Source organism: Botrytis cinerea, chromosome 4 (assembly GCF_000143535.2).
Source record: "Botrytis cinerea B05.10 chromosome 4, complete sequence".
Taxonomy (NCBI): domain Eukaryota; kingdom Fungi; phylum Ascomycota; class Leotiomycetes; order Helotiales; family Sclerotiniaceae; genus Botrytis; species Botrytis cinerea.
The window spans coordinates 1746104-1761152 of NC_037313.1; the positions used below are offsets into that span (position 1 = coordinate 1746104).

The following is a 15049-nucleotide window of genomic DNA, read 5'->3' on the forward strand; positions in this document are numbered from 1 at the left end:
TCATCACGGGGGGATGCTAGACGGAGCATTGGAAGCACCAAATATCAAAGGTACATACATACATACATACATACATACATACATCCATAGCACTTCGTAGTTCGGCAATGGAATTCTTGCTTGCCAAAGTCTAATTAGCAAATACGTTTTGCAAATCTCTGTTCCACCCTCCATATCTACCCGTCTACCCACCTAGGAGGAACATGGGCCATGTTCTGTTGATCCCAAATGTGTACGCTGCAGACTTTTTGAAAGCCTCGCCAACAAGGCTGCAGGGTTGCTTCGAGGCTTCAGACAAGGCTACCAAGCAAAATGACGCTTTGAATGATCACAAAATGCCCAGTATTCACTTTCTGCTAGATGACTGATTGACTTGCTAGCCAATGCTCGAATCTTTCGGATCAATAGAAGAACATCGCAATCCACTGATTTTGTATCTTGTTCATAAGGAGCATTCGACATTTTCAGACGGCATCAGGCGTAATAATAAGGCGTGATGGTATTGGACCAGCGAAACATCCAACAAACGCAAAAGAAATCAACCCACTTTAAGAAGATTTTAATAAGACTGACGTAGTTTTCTTTTGCATCCATTAAGCGATCGTAGGAACACAGGAAAGTACTACGGTACGCAGCGGCAGTGAATATTCAGCCTTGAGAGAAAACCAAGGCTGGCTAGCAGACTAGCAGACTAGCAGACTAGCAGTACAGTAAAAGCGGCGTTATCGAAAGAGCTTCAGCGAGGAAGGGAAAGGGCAGAGCAGAGCTTCATCACATCTCCAACTTCTTTTCCACCCAGAACCAGAAACAAACTCAAAATCTACAACACCAATCCCCCCGTCACCTCAACCCCACCACCACCACCACCACCACCTCCTCCTCCTCCTCCACAACATAATAATTAAACCTTCGTTCTTTAGAATTCTCTCAACCTTCAAAATTCAACGACCGCGAAGAGACTTTCTTTACGACGGCTGAACCCATGTTTCATTAACTGTCTGGCATCTCCCATCCAGCGTCATCACATCGCGAAAATCTCCAGTTATCGATACGGCAAAGTATTGAAAGGCGCCTGCACCGTACCTTTCAATACCGTCACTTTTTCGATATCTCCAATTTCTTCACCAAGGACCTCGCACCACATAAAGAATCAACCCGACCTTGTACACTTACCACTTTATTTTCTTATTTGCACTTCGTACGAAAAGTTTATCTGCGAGCAGGTAGCTAGCCTTGTTTAACGTACCCATTTCGCACATTTCGCGCGACTGTAGATAGTTGCCTCAAAAGTCAAGTAACCCTCACGGCGCAAACGCACCAAACCCCATCTACCTACAGCTGGCCCTGCCATATATTGCCACACTCCTTTTTCGAGTCGTCCAAGAAATACAATACCCGTAGAGGTAGTGGAGGGGGTCGTTTTCATTTACCTGCGGTTTTGCCGCGCCTGCCGTCATCATGGTCAGAATAATTAAGACAATACAGCCCAAGCATGTTGAAACCTTAGTAAGTGCCTGGGAGTCTTTGATCAATATGCATAGTGAGCCAAGCTGACCTGATATGTTTAGTCTCCTTTCATCAACGACTTCGGAAAAACCGCATGCTCCATATCTCTGCCCCTCCTTCCACAACATCTCGCACAATTTCCTACGAGATGGCCTTTCCCCCGTGGCGACCTTTATCATTGGATCTCTCTCTTGAATCGCTTCGATGTGATACTTGAAAGATTTTGCACCACATATAAACTAGCAGATGGCCCACAAAAGGTGGACTTCGGTTGTGAGATGCTGAAGTCGAATGTAGGAGCAGCAGCGGATGATACGAAGACCTATGACCTGTTGGAGCTGGGCTACGGAGAAGATGGAGATAGACAATTGATCGAGGCGATCCTGAAGTTCTCCAAGATGCTTCTGGAGAACTGTGGCAATCGCAGCATTTACTCCAGCAGTCCGCATCTGGGGAGTTTACTCAATACTACGTCTTTGTCATTACTCGAGAATACTCTCCTTGTTACATCCCAATTAGCACAGAGATACAACTCTGCTATGAAGCGTGTCGGATCTGCTAGGAGTACCAAGCATCTATTGGCAGAGCACTACAATATCGATCTCAACAGAGTTCTTCAGCTCGCACTGCCTTTCAGCAAGACTACTACTAGTTCTCCAGGCTCGGGACACCCAACAACACCCAATCCTACAACACCGGGAGCCAAAGGCAAGGAGAAGGAGAAGGCCTATTTCAACCTTCCAGTGAGCCCTAAGAATTCAACGACTGTTGTTTATGCAAACGATCTTGTGTCCATATACAAAGGCGGATCGGGGGTCAGTACAAACACAAAAAGTCCCCGTAGGAGTTCGGTTAATACTGCTTCACCTCAATCGCAAGCAAGCTGGGATGAATGGGGCGATGTTAAAATGACGTATTATCCTAAAGCCAAGACTGAGTCCGAGCCGGCCAACACTGCCTTGAAGCCAGTCGAGACTGTTGCCACCCCTTCTGGACAACCACCCGTTACTCCAACACCTGTTCGTAGATCGTCCAACCTTGGCCCAAACGCTCAACGCGCGAATCGAGCTACTACTACCGAAGAGACATCCCCAGTATTGGCACGCACTCCAACAATGCCTGCGGACGATGCCCAACGACAGAATGCTAAAACCATAGAGATCTCTTCAGCAAAGCTCAGATCCACAGATATCTATTCTTTGATGGAGGAGTATAGTTTGGACCTTCCCCAAGATCTGCAATATGAGCTATTCACAAAGATTCGAATTGCAAAAGCTCTCATCTCTTCATTGGAGACTCGACAACAGGCTCTCGTGATCAGAATGCTTGCTGTTGCAAACATGGCTAATGTCTACACTGAACCAGTCTTCCTCGAGAATATCATGAAACAAGATAGCGACGAGCCAAAGCGCTTACAATTCATCTATCAAGTTGCTGATTTGGTGCACCCACCGGCTGAAGGTGATATTGCTGTCTCTACATACATGCAGACGCTGGCATTTTCAACGCTCGAGGCTATCGCAGGTATTTCATCAAAATTTCAAGATGTCTGCAAAGCTCTGAATACTACCATAAATCATGGAGTGATGTTGTATGTCATCCGTAAAGCTGTGGCAGAGATGGCTGTGGAAGATCTCGGTGATAAATTGACAGAAAAGGATCAGTGGCGAAACGCTTTATTCTCACTCATGACCAGTCTCTGCCAATACCCCCGCACTGCAGAGGGTCTTGTCACAGCTGGCTTGATACCCATCATGATTGAAATTCTAGGACTTCGTACCACTGTGGCTCAGCGTTATCAACCGAAAACTTTGTCATTCTTAGACAATGTTGTGTACAGTGCTCGTGAAGCCTTTCAGATCTTGGTTAATGCAAACGGCCTGGATCGAGTTTCTGATCTAATCGTTCACGAGACAACGGTTGCCTCAGGTATTGCAGAATCCGGAAATGTGATGCCAGTCGAACACCGATCACCTTCTACTGATTATGAAGTCCCTTTCTATCAACAACAAATCCTGAAATGGCTATTCAAATTCATTCATCACATGATGTCTTCGGCGAACAGTTACGGAGGTAACTTTGATCGTATCTTGCGCAACCTCATCGATTCTTCACAATTACTTGGTAGTTTGCGTCAAATCATCGGAAACGGCCGCTGCTTTGGTTCAATTGTCTGGACTAATGCCGTTGGCATTCTGAATGGTTTCATCAACAATGAGCCCACGAGTTTTGCAATTATTGCCGAGGCTGGTTTGAGCAAGGGATTGCTCGAGGCGGTTACCGGTAGTCCACTTGTGTTGCCAGCACCCAAGGAACCCAAGGAAGAAAAAGAGACTAGGAGGCGGCGACGTAGTTCCGCACGCATCCCTCTCGAAGGACCTGATGGAGACATTGTTTCATCCGATGATGAAGATGAAGATTTTGACGACGATGACGACGATGATGATGGGCCACTTTTTGATCTCACTACCACACAACCGCCAACCCTAGCAATGCTTCAAGCTCCCCGCGATGGCCCTCTTGCGTGTGGCATCATGCCAACCCAAGAGACAATCAACATCATCCCTCAAGCATTTAGCGCGCTCTGTTTGAATAACACTGGCATGAAGATGTTTCGGGCGTCTCATGCTCTGCGTTCATTCTTCGAGATATTCGAGAGCCCCGAGCATGTCAAATGTATGGAGTCAAACGGAGAGTTGCCATCCAGTTTAGGCGCTACTTTCGATGAACTGGCACGCCACCACCCAACTCTCAAGGGCGAGATTATCAATGCCATCCTGGTTATGGTTGTCCGAGTTGGGTATTTGTGCAAGACAAAGGCAGAGAAAGACAGAGCTGGCGCTAAATTGTGGGAACATGATTCCGCTGGCAATGTCATTGCACTAGGCGCCGCTTCAAGCAGCCCCTCGGATGCGAAAGGAAAAGGCAAAGCTGTCGATAGTGGCAGTGATATTGAGATGCACGATGCCGATGACACTACGTCCACTCCAGTATCAACTAAAGAACCCGATATCTCCATGACACCATACATTACCTCTGTTGCTTCTTTTCTTGCCACTGTATTGAACAACTCATCGGTTCGTAGTGAATTTTGTGCTAGAGGTGGAATTGAGTATGTGCTTGATCTCGCCGAATCTCAAAGCCTGCCAGCAAACTTTGGGGATGGCATCTCTTCGCGAAATCTGCAGAATGTTATTGCTCTTCTCGCTGAGCAAAAGCCATATCTCGTAATTCCATCTCTTTTGAAGCGAGCTCAGGCTGCCGCAGATGTCCTTGAGCCATTTGCTAAACACTATTTCAGCACATCTTTCTTTGCCCCATTTGTGGACACTCAAAGTCTTGAACATGCCGACGACAAGATATTGGCTCAAGGAACAGCTTTTGCGAAAGCTTTTGTCAATGTTCATTCATTAGTAGCCAATTTAACTGCTTCCATACAGGGATCTCCATACAGTCACAGGAACACACCATCCGGCTTCAACGCTATGAATTTCGCTGATCATTACAACCGTTTGATTCAAACCCTTGGTCCTCTCTTAGGAGCATCTCTCAAGGAAGAAATCTTATTACAGAGACTTGTTCCAAAGAGCTGGCAACAAATACCATCAGCACGAATCAAGGATAATGGAACTAGTGATATGATCCCAGACACTGTCGTTAACACAGAAGCACCTCCGCCCGCTGCAAACGTTTCAACATCAAATGTCGAACCTGACTCTTCATCTCCGTCCGTTGATGTCACGGCATTGCCTGTTGCGTTGCAAACAGAGCTTGCGAACGCAAATTCCACCTCGGATACACCTACAAAGCCAGTGAGTCAATCAGCTCAGAATGCTTCAGAACTTCAGAGCCTCGGAGCTTTGAACAACTCTGCTCAGTTCCGGAACTTTGGAACGTTGCGCTACCTCCTTGGTAGAATGCCTCGAGTTATTGGCCCATTTTTCCAGAACGTTGGCAAGGTCCTTCTCAGTAGGAGGAATCCTGATCCATACTACAGACAAAATCATACCACTATCGCCGAAGCTTTGTCTGAGTCTGTGCTCAAACAATTGGCACGTCCAGGTGATGATAATAGTATCGATAACTACTCTTATTGGATCGGATTGTTACATGTATTGAAAGATATGTTCGTCGACTGTAAGTAGCATTTTTTTAATTCCTTCCCCTAGCTTGGCCAAGACTAATGCGTTCTAGCCTCTCGCCATGCAGATCGTCAGATCCAAACCATTAGTATTGTCTTGCAAGCTTTCAAGGAGCGTTCTGGGTTTACTACCCTGAATCGTATTCTAGAGGCTTTTACTTCTGAAATCCGTGCCGGTAAAGACCACTCAAGCGAGCAACAGGGGGAAAGTAAGACACCTGAGAAGACTATGAAGTTTGAGCTGGCGACTATTGGTGCCAAACAGATTCTTTCCCTTTATGCAATTCTTGTCAATTCCAAGCATATCATAGAAGTTCCGCAAACTGTGGCTATGATACCTCGCAGTGAACGAGACCGCGATCGTTCTCGTTCCGACTCTTTCACACCCGGGCAATTCGTGGTAGAGCTTCGTATGGCAATTCTTCCTACTGTCCGAGGCTTGTGGGAATCTGATATGATCGAAAAAGCACCGAGCCAAATATCAGAGAAACTCATTGAAGTAATTCGTACTATCGCCTCAACTGAAGGTGAAACCGGAGCTGTCAAGAGAACTACTGAAAGCCAGTCAGCTCGACAACCAAAATCTCTCCGAAAGGCCTTCAAGATCAACTCTGACAGTGTGACCACGCTCAAAGAACAAGGTTATGATGAAGACTTAGCCAAGGAAGCCCTGTATCGCTGCTTCAATAATCTTACCAATTCAACTGACTATTGCAAGGAACACAAGAGAGAAAGAACTCGCGGGCGCTGCCCAATTCCTGATGATGATATCGAGGTTGCTCCCGAGCCTGTTGGTAACTCTAGACCTTCAAGCGGATCTACTGGAACAGCGAGCCCAAATGAGCAATCCATTGCCACTAATCCTACCCAAACGGATGTAACCGCGATCATTAACTCACTTCAAACAGTAGCTACAGCTCCGACATCTGACCAAACAGGCGCTCCTGAGCCAGCAAACGATCCTTTCACTCCTCTGGGCTTCAATCGCATGATGAACCAAATTGTTCCTGGTTATGAGAACGGCGCCGGATCAAGCGCGCCTCGTGAAAGTCCCTCGTTGAAGCCTACGTTATCTACCAAGGTCGAAGAACCATCTTTCAAGCAAGTCACCGTTGATGACCTGAACGATGAACGAAAGCTCATCCGAGATAATTTGATTGATAAATGCTTAGATGTCATCAATGCTCATGGCGATGTTACTTTTGAAATATCTGACTTGATTACTACCGTGGTCAATAAATCTCCAGATCATTCCGGACTGAGGAAGATTGTCGCCGAAACACTTGTTGTCGCTCTAATGTCATTCGCAGGTGCTGAAGATGTTCGCACTGAGGGCAATAAGATTGCTGCCTATGCTCATTTATTGGCGTTAATGTTGCGTGAGAAACAATTCTACGCTGCTGCACTGGGAGAGCTCAAGGAAAATCTCCCTACTTTGCTCAGTTTCGTCAAGTTGTCCCCTTCGCATTCCACCGAGGAACCATCACCTTGGATCGCACAGATTCTTCTGATTGTTGAAATGCTCTTGAGCGAAGATGCCAAGCCAAGAAAGGCTAAGTGGACACCACCGAAAGATGAAAATGAAAAGGTTGTGGCGCCTGTCCTTGAGCATGTAGAGCTCGCTGTATCCGATGAAGAAAGATCTCAACTTCTAGAATCTATCCTGGATATTCTTCCACGAATTGGAAGAGAAGAATCCCTCGCACTTGCTGTACTTCGAATCCTTGTCATATTAACACGTACCCGCTCAGTTGCGCAAGGCATGGGTGAGAAGAAAAACATCCAGCGATTGTTTGTTATGGCAAAGCAGCTTGCAGGGGCCAGTTCAACTCGCATACACAGCCCTCTTTTGCTAATCCTCAGACACATAGTTGAGGATGACGAGACTATTAAACAGATCATGCGATCGGATATCAAGGCATTCTTTGATCACAATGTTCGACCACAGCGATCCCCAGTTGACCTTCAATTGTACTTGAGAGGATTGCAGCACCTCGCCAATCGTGCCCCAACACTATTTGTTCAAGTAACAAACGAGATGGTCAAATTTACAGGATGGCCTTTCCCATCGTCTGAACCGACAGCTCGGGCACCATCGTTAGTTCTCAAGGGTGATCCTCCAAGTGAAAGTCCATCCACTGCCAAGGTTTCTGAAGATGCCGTTCAGCCAACCGTACAAGCTACAGAAGACCTTACTCTTCAAGATCTTAAACCATCCACTGAGGTTATTGACACTGATATGCCCGATGTTGCAAAGGCAGTATCTCCAGAGTACAAAACACCCGTAGTCGAGAATCCAGATGGGGTCATTCACTTCCTACTATGCGAACTTTTGAATTATAAAGATGTGGAAGACAAAGATCGCCCAACTACTAGCCACGCCGACAAGCCTACTTCAACTGAACATGCAGATGTCACCATGGTTGGCGCACCTTCCGTACCTGACTCACCTGCACCCAAAGATGGGCAATCTACCCCGGATTCCACGAAACAGGAATTTAAGGGCGAGGAACATCCCATCTACATTTACAGATGCTTCCTGCTGCAATGTCTCACAGAACTTTTGGCTGCTTACAACAGAACTAAGATCGAGTTCATTAATTTCAAGCGTAGCGCTCCTCCTCAAGCAATGACACCCTCCAAGCCTCGATCCAGTGTACTTCATTATCTTCTTGCTGATCTTTTGCCCATTGGGACATTGGATTACCCAGAAACCACCACTATTCGTAAGAAGCTAACCACATCACACTGGGCCGACTCTGTTATCACTGCTTTGTTGAACAAGACTGGAGAACAGATCCTTGATAAGCTACGAGAGCAAAGTGATGGAGAAGATGAACCCGATCTCTTGTTCGTTCGACGTTTTGTCCTAGAGAATATTCTCAAGGCTTACAAAGATGCAAGCGCTTCTACCGAACCTCTTGAGATTAAATATGCCAGGATGCTCTCACTTGCCGATCTCATGATGCACATTATGACTGGAAAGGAGAATTTAGGAACTGCAGATACTTCTGTTAGCAAGAGATCCCAGATGCAACTTAAGCGTATTATGTATGAGAAAGGATACATTGCAGCTTTGACTGCTTCGGTCGCAGACATTGATCTCAACTTTCCTGGCGCAAAGCGAGCTGTCAAATATATCCTGCGTCCCCTGAAGCAGCTCACTCATCACGCTATTTATCTTAGTGAAAACGCACTTATATCTTCACTTCCAGGACAAGCTGATGACGACGATATTGAGTCTGCCACTTCGGTGTCAGATCTCGAAGATGACCGAGAAGAGACCCCTGATCTATTCCGAAACTCGACTTTGGGTATGTTTGAGCAAGGGGAAGAGGGTGATACATCATCCGATTCCGAAGATGGTAAGTTTAAACAATTATCGTAATTAATATACAAGCGCTAATCATTGTAGATGACGAGGACATGTACGAAGGCGAATACGATGATGGTATGGAGTATGAAGAGGAAATGGAGCAAGACGACGAGGAGAATGTCAGCGATGAAGATGATGATGAAGATGGCATGGGTCCTATCGAAGGTCTTTCTGGCGATCATGGTGTTGACGTTGAAGTCATTATGGAAGACGAAGATGAAGAAGACGATGATGATGACGATGACGACGATAGCGAAGACGACGATGACGATGATGAGCATGGTTCCGACGGTATGGAGGAAGACGATGCTCGCATCGAAATTCTCGATGAGGCCGGAAATGTCCAAGAACTTGCCGAGGACGAAGATCTTGATGAATGGGAAAGCGAAAACGATGAGGACATGCAGGAGGATGACGAGGAAGATTTCGGAGAAGGCTACGAAGTACCAGGAGAAGACAGCGAGGGTGCACACGTTCATTCTCATTCTATGGGTGACATGGGCCCCATTGGGAACCTTGTTCGTGCGCTTGCCGGCGCTGGTGATGAGGAAGATGCCGTTGAAATGCTTCAACGTCTGGAGGAAGAAGGCGTGGGTGATCCGGAAGATGATGAGGAGGAACCTTTGGGTGAATACATGGAAGAAATCGAAGAAGAAGGTAAGACTGCAAATTAGCTTCGCCTACTTTGAAAGATCAACCTATAAACATTTACTAACTTGTTACAGAAGATGAAGACGACGAGGATGATATGGACGAAGAGATGCTCTTTGAGCACGCATACCCAGGTCAGTCTAATATCAGACCAAGTTCTACGGTCCGACTAATAAATCAAGCGGACGGCCCTGGTCCTATCTTTGGTTGGGAAGGAGATGTTGAGCCTCCAATGGTCATCAGCCACCGTGGACATCAAGGCCGACATCGCCATGCATTCCCTAGTCCCTTCCCATTCCTTCCTGGAGGTTCACGCGATCCACTTGGTGGTAGGTTACAACTCTTAGAATCAGAACTCATAAGCAGTTTTCTCGCAGAAAGACAAACCATCTCGGACCTGGCGGCAATCGAGGATGGCCCTCAAAGACAGAATAGGACTGATAGAATTGTAGTACCAGATTTCCGTTACCGAGCACATAGATCCGGCGCTCCGCCCCCATACTCCATGGATGACGGCACGAACCCTCTACTTCAACGTAATGGCCCAAGCGCTTCAAGCAGACCTGGCCATCGAGGACCTCAAATTGGCAGCTGGGTTCAAGCACCCGGACCCGGCGGCAGCTTAATAGACATGAGTAGCGTTCTTGGCGGACGTGCCTTCGGTGATAGCCCTGAACAAATCCTTGACATGATCAGATCCTTACGTATCCCAGGATCAATTGCTCGTAATGGACAAGCTTTACAGTTTCATATTACCGCTGGTCCTGGTCAGTTGCCTCGAGAACTTGAAGCAATGTTTGGAACGCGTCGTCCTCGCAATGACAATCACCGCGATACCAGCGAGCCTGGAAGCGCCACATCTTTCTCTACTCAATGTACAGCTGCAAGGTGGTCAGAGGAGTCTAAGCTACTCTTTGGACCGAGCAATGTTGAGAACGCTCAAGAGCTCAAGAATGAAATTATGGCAGCGCTCGTACCTCCTGCCATTGAAGCTGACAAAGTTCTCAAAGCAGCCGAACTTGAACGAATCCGCCTGTTGGAAGAAGAAAAGAAAAAGCGATTGGAAGCAGAAAAGTTGGCTAGGGAAGCTAAGGAGGCAGAGGAGAAGGCAGCCAGAGAGAAGAAAGAGGCTGAAGAAAAAGAGGCAGCTGAAAGAGCTGCGGCTGAGTTGGCAGCTGCTCAAAGTGCCCAGGCCGACGAACCTATTGATGAGCCCGTCGAGGCGGATAACTCCAACGCGACTGATGCCATGGAGGGTGTCCAGAGTGACATTCCAGGAGCAACCAATGCAGAGACACAAGAAACAGAGGTTCCAGCTGCTGATCGTCCTAGAGTTATGACTATGATTCGAAACACGCCATATGATATCACGGATCTGGGCATCGACGCAGAGTTTCTTGCAGAGCTCCCGGAGGATATCCGTGAGGAAGTCATCATGGCTGCCGTTGCCGAGCGACGTCAACAAGCCACTGCGACAGGTTCACAGCCAACCGACATTGAACAGGAATTCCTTGATGCTCTCCCAGATGACATTCGAGAGGAAATCATGCAGCAAGAAGCACAAGAACGCCGACGTCGTGAACGTAACGAACGACGCGAAGCAGCTGCAGCTGCAGGCGGAGCTCCACCAAATGGAGACATGGATCTTCCAAGTATTCTTGCAACCTTTCCACCAGCTCTCAGACAAGAAGTTCTGATGGAAGGTGATGAAGATTTCATGGCATCCTTACCCCCGGACCTCGCTGCCCAAGCACGTCAATTACGCAGAGGTCAGTCAGATCATGCTGGCCACCCTGGAAGAGCACCTGTAGGTGTTATTCGCCGTCCAGCTCCTGGTGAAGAAAGTCGAGGGGCTCCTCAGCAACCAAGAGCCCGTCGGGCAATCGTTCAAATGTTGGACAAACAAGGTGTAGCAACACTTCTGCGGTTGATGTTCATTTTTCAACACAGCAGTTTCCGAAGTACACTCAACTCAGTTCTACAGAATGTAGCATTGAACAAGCACAACCGTGCCGAGCTTATTAGCACCCTTCTCCATATTCTTCAGGATGGTAGTGCCGACATGACCGCAATCGAGCGAAGCTTTTCATATCTGTCTGTCAGAGCCAAGCAGCCAAGAGAAAAGGATCCAAAGACTCCAACACAAACTCTTCGACGAACACTTACTGGTCTTGGCTCTCTCGCACAGACAAATTCTGAGGCATCACCTCTTATGGTGGTCCAACAATGTTTGACAGCTTTGGTCTATCTTGCCCAAACTAATTTACATGTTGCATCTTTCTTCTTGACCGAACACGAGCCATCCGGTGGACTCAAGCGAAGTCTCAGTCGAAAAGGAAAAGGAAAGGATAGCAAAGCCCCAAGATACGCTCTTAACTCTTTGCTCAGTCTTCTAGATCGTGATCTGATTATGGAGAGCGCAACCATCATGGAGCAACTTTCACTCTTACTTAATCTTATCACTAGTCCACTCATCGCGCTAGAGCGAAAACAAAAAGAGGCTATCGAAGAAGCAGAAAAGGCCAAGGCGACCGCAACTGCAGCCGAGACATCCGAGACAGCTGAAGCCACTGGTTCCAGCGATGCACCCAATCCTGACAATGATACCGCAGGTGAGAGTGAGTCGACCGAACAACCACCGGTAGTATCAGACGCCACTGCTCCTATAGAAAACACTTCCACTGGCTCGGCATCTGCTCCAGTACTTCCGGCACTCGTCATTCCTACAAGCGCTGATGGCGGCGAGGTCTCTGCCGCTCCAGATGCCGACTCTTCAAAGCCCGAGGATGCTTCCAAGCAAGAACAGAAGAAAGTTCATGTCTTTACTCCTCCCGTTGTTCCAGAACACAACCTTCGCCTGGTGACGAACATCTTCTGCTGTGAGTGCAACTCAAAGACCTTCCGCGAGACGTTATCAACCATTAAGAATCTTTCAACGATTCCTGGCGCGAAGGCCATTTTTGGAAAGGAACTTATCGCCAAGGCCCGAGCATTGGGAGAAGTCATATTAGTAGATCTTGAGGACCTTCTCCCTCAGATTCAAAAAGCCAGAACCGGAACTGAGATCCAGGGTGTCGCATTAGCCAAGTTCTCGCCACCGGCATCCGACCAGCACAAACTTCTACGTGTTCTGACTGCGCTGGATCATTTGTTTGATCCTAAGCGTGAAAAGAAGGATGATGCAGCCAGTGAAGCAGAGGTTTCCTCTGAGATTGTCGAAAAGCAAGATCTCGTGTCTAGTCTCTATGAGAACTCCACCTTTGGCCCAATGTGGGAGAAGTTAAGTGCCTGTCTCAGTACAATTAGGCAGCAAGATCATATGCTTAGTGTTGCCACTATTCTTTTGCCTTTGATCGAATCCCTCATGGTGGTTTGCAAGAACACTACCTTGAAAGACACACCACTTAGTCGAAATGCAAAGAATAAGGAAATGGTTCTTACTAGTCCCGTTCCGGAGTCTCGAATGGAGAACTTGTTCTTCACGTTTACCGAAGAGCACCGAAAGATTCTGAATGACCTAGTCCGACATACGCCAAAGCTCATGTCTGGTACATTCTCTCTGTTGGTGAAGAATCCCAAGGTTCTCGAGTTTGACAATAAGCGCAACTACTTCAGCCGTAGCATTCACAGCCGAAGTCAAGGTTCTCGTGCAGTTCCTCCGCTGCAGTTGTCTGTTCGTCGAGAGCAGGTATTCCACGACTCTTTCAAATCTCTCTACTTCCAGACACCCGATCAAATGAAGTATGGCAAGCTGAGCATTCGTTTCCATGGAGAAGAGGGTGTAGATGCAGGAGGAGTTACTCGTGAATGGTTCCAAGTTCTCTCTAGGCAAATGTTTGACCCTGGCTATGCACTTTTCATTCCCGTTTCTTCTGACCGTACTACTTTCCATCCAAATCAATTGAGTAGTATCAACGAGGAGCATCTAATGTTCTTCAAATTCATTGGTCGCATCATCGGAAAGGCACTTTATGAAGGTCGTGTTCTTGATTGTCATTTCAGCAGAGCTGTCTACAAGCGCATCTTAGGCAAGGCTGTTTCAGTGAAGGATATGGAGTCTTTAGATCCTGACTACTATAAGTCACTCATATGGATGCTTGAGAATGATATCACGGATATCATTACCGAAACCTTCTCCGTTGATAACGACAAATTTGGCGTTGTCGAGACCATTGACTTTATTGAAGATGGACGCAACGTTCCAGTGACAGAGGAGAACAAGCACGAGTATGTTCGATTGATGGTCGAATGGAAACTTACAGGATCTGTTAAAGCACAGCTTGATGAATTCTTGAAGGGTTTCCATGATATTATCCCTGCTGAACTGGTCTCGATTTTCAATGAGCAGGAATTAGAGTTGCTAATTTCTGGACTACCTGAAATTGATGTTGATGACTGGAAGAGTAACACTGAATACCACAATTACTCAGCATCTTCTCCACAAATCCAGTGGTTCTGGCGTGCTATTCGCTCATTCGACAAAGAAGAGCGAGCCAAGTTGTTGCAATTCGTCACAGGAACCAGCAAAGTACCCCTTAATGGTTTCAAGGAGCTTGAGGGTATGAATGGTTTTAGTCGATTCAATATTCACCGAGACTATGGCAACAAAGAAAGACTTCCATCTTCTCATACTTGTTTCAACCGTAAGTTACACTGCCTAAAACATATATCTAGTCACATGCTAACCCAACCTCTAGAACTCGATCTTCCAGAATATGAAAGTTATGAAACCCTTCGCGCTCAAGTTCTTACTGCCATTACAGCAGGTAGTGAATATTTCGGTTTTGCATAAACATCAATTGCAAGATCAAACATCTTTTCCCTTTTAATTATGATATCATGCATGGCAGGCTTTTGATCAGCATTTGGTGGCGTCAAGCTTTCTTTTTTTCTGACGATATTTATGGGGACGAGATGGTCTTCTAATAACCAGAGCGATGGTTCTGCGGAGGATAGGTTTGCTTTTTTATGGGTTGGAGGATATGAAACTGTGCGACATTAGGTAGACAAATAGGGTGGTGAATGGGGATGGATGGTCATATTTGGTTTGATATCTTCGAGGGAGGATTCTTTCAAAGCGAAGTGCAGGTCGTTTAGAAGGTGAATTCCTAGGGAAGGAGGATTAGATGACCCATCAGAGACAAAAATTTCCATAGGGAAAACATGGCGGATGTAAAATTTTAGATAGCTTTTAGTTAGTCAGCTAGCATACGGAATTATCATAAATTGATGGCGTTCCAAGATTCTGACTGTGTTTGGGTTGGAAATGTCGAAATTCAATAACGTGATTACCCACGAGGAGTACACACGGTACACAACGAAAACTCCCTCCCTTACCATGCGCCCGTCGTACATGATTTCATAATGTGAAGTTA

The 15049-nt window shown here is 46.6% G+C and overlaps 1 protein-coding gene across 3 annotated transcripts; it reads left to right on the forward strand.

Annotated features, from left to right (window-relative positions):
- Positions 1 to 614: 614 nt before the first annotated feature.
- Positions 615 to 14914, forward strand: BCIN_04g05050 (hypothetical protein). Of its 3 annotated transcripts, XM_024692644.1 has the most exons (9): positions 615 to 1506; positions 1569 to 5643; positions 5701 to 9012; positions 9063 to 9680; positions 9749 to 9808; positions 9857 to 10003; positions 10127 to 10336; positions 10388 to 14317; positions 14372 to 14914. In XM_024692644.1, exons 1-9 carry the CDS (start codon positions 1459 to 1461, stop codon positions 14464 to 14466), a joined length of 12495 nt encoding a protein of 4164 aa, XP_024548421.1. In that variant the 5' UTR covers positions 615 to 1458; the 3' UTR covers positions 14467 to 14914. The 3 variants fall into 3 exon arrangements, with proteins under 3 accessions (XP_024548421.1, XP_024548423.1, XP_024548422.1); XM_024692642.1 differs by having other exon boundaries at positions 10127 to 14317; XM_024692643.1 differs by having other exon boundaries at positions 9857 to 14317.
- Positions 14915 to 15049: the final 135 nt, after the last annotated feature.

Excerpts from the sequence above, each read along its gene's own strand:
- BCIN_04g05050 (XM_024692643.1), top strand. The coding sequence starts at position 1,459 with ATGGTCAGAATAATTAAGACAATACAGCCCAAGCATGTTGAAACCTTA. Across the intron at positions 5,644-5,700 it reads GAAAGATATGTTCGTCGACT|CCTCTCGCCATGCAGATCGT; the intron begins GTAAGTAGCATT and ends AATGCGTTCTAG. Across the intron at positions 9,681-9,748 it reads GGAAGAAATCGAAGAAGAAG|AAGATGAAGACGACGAGGAT; the intron begins GTAAGACTGCAA and ends AACTTGTTACAG.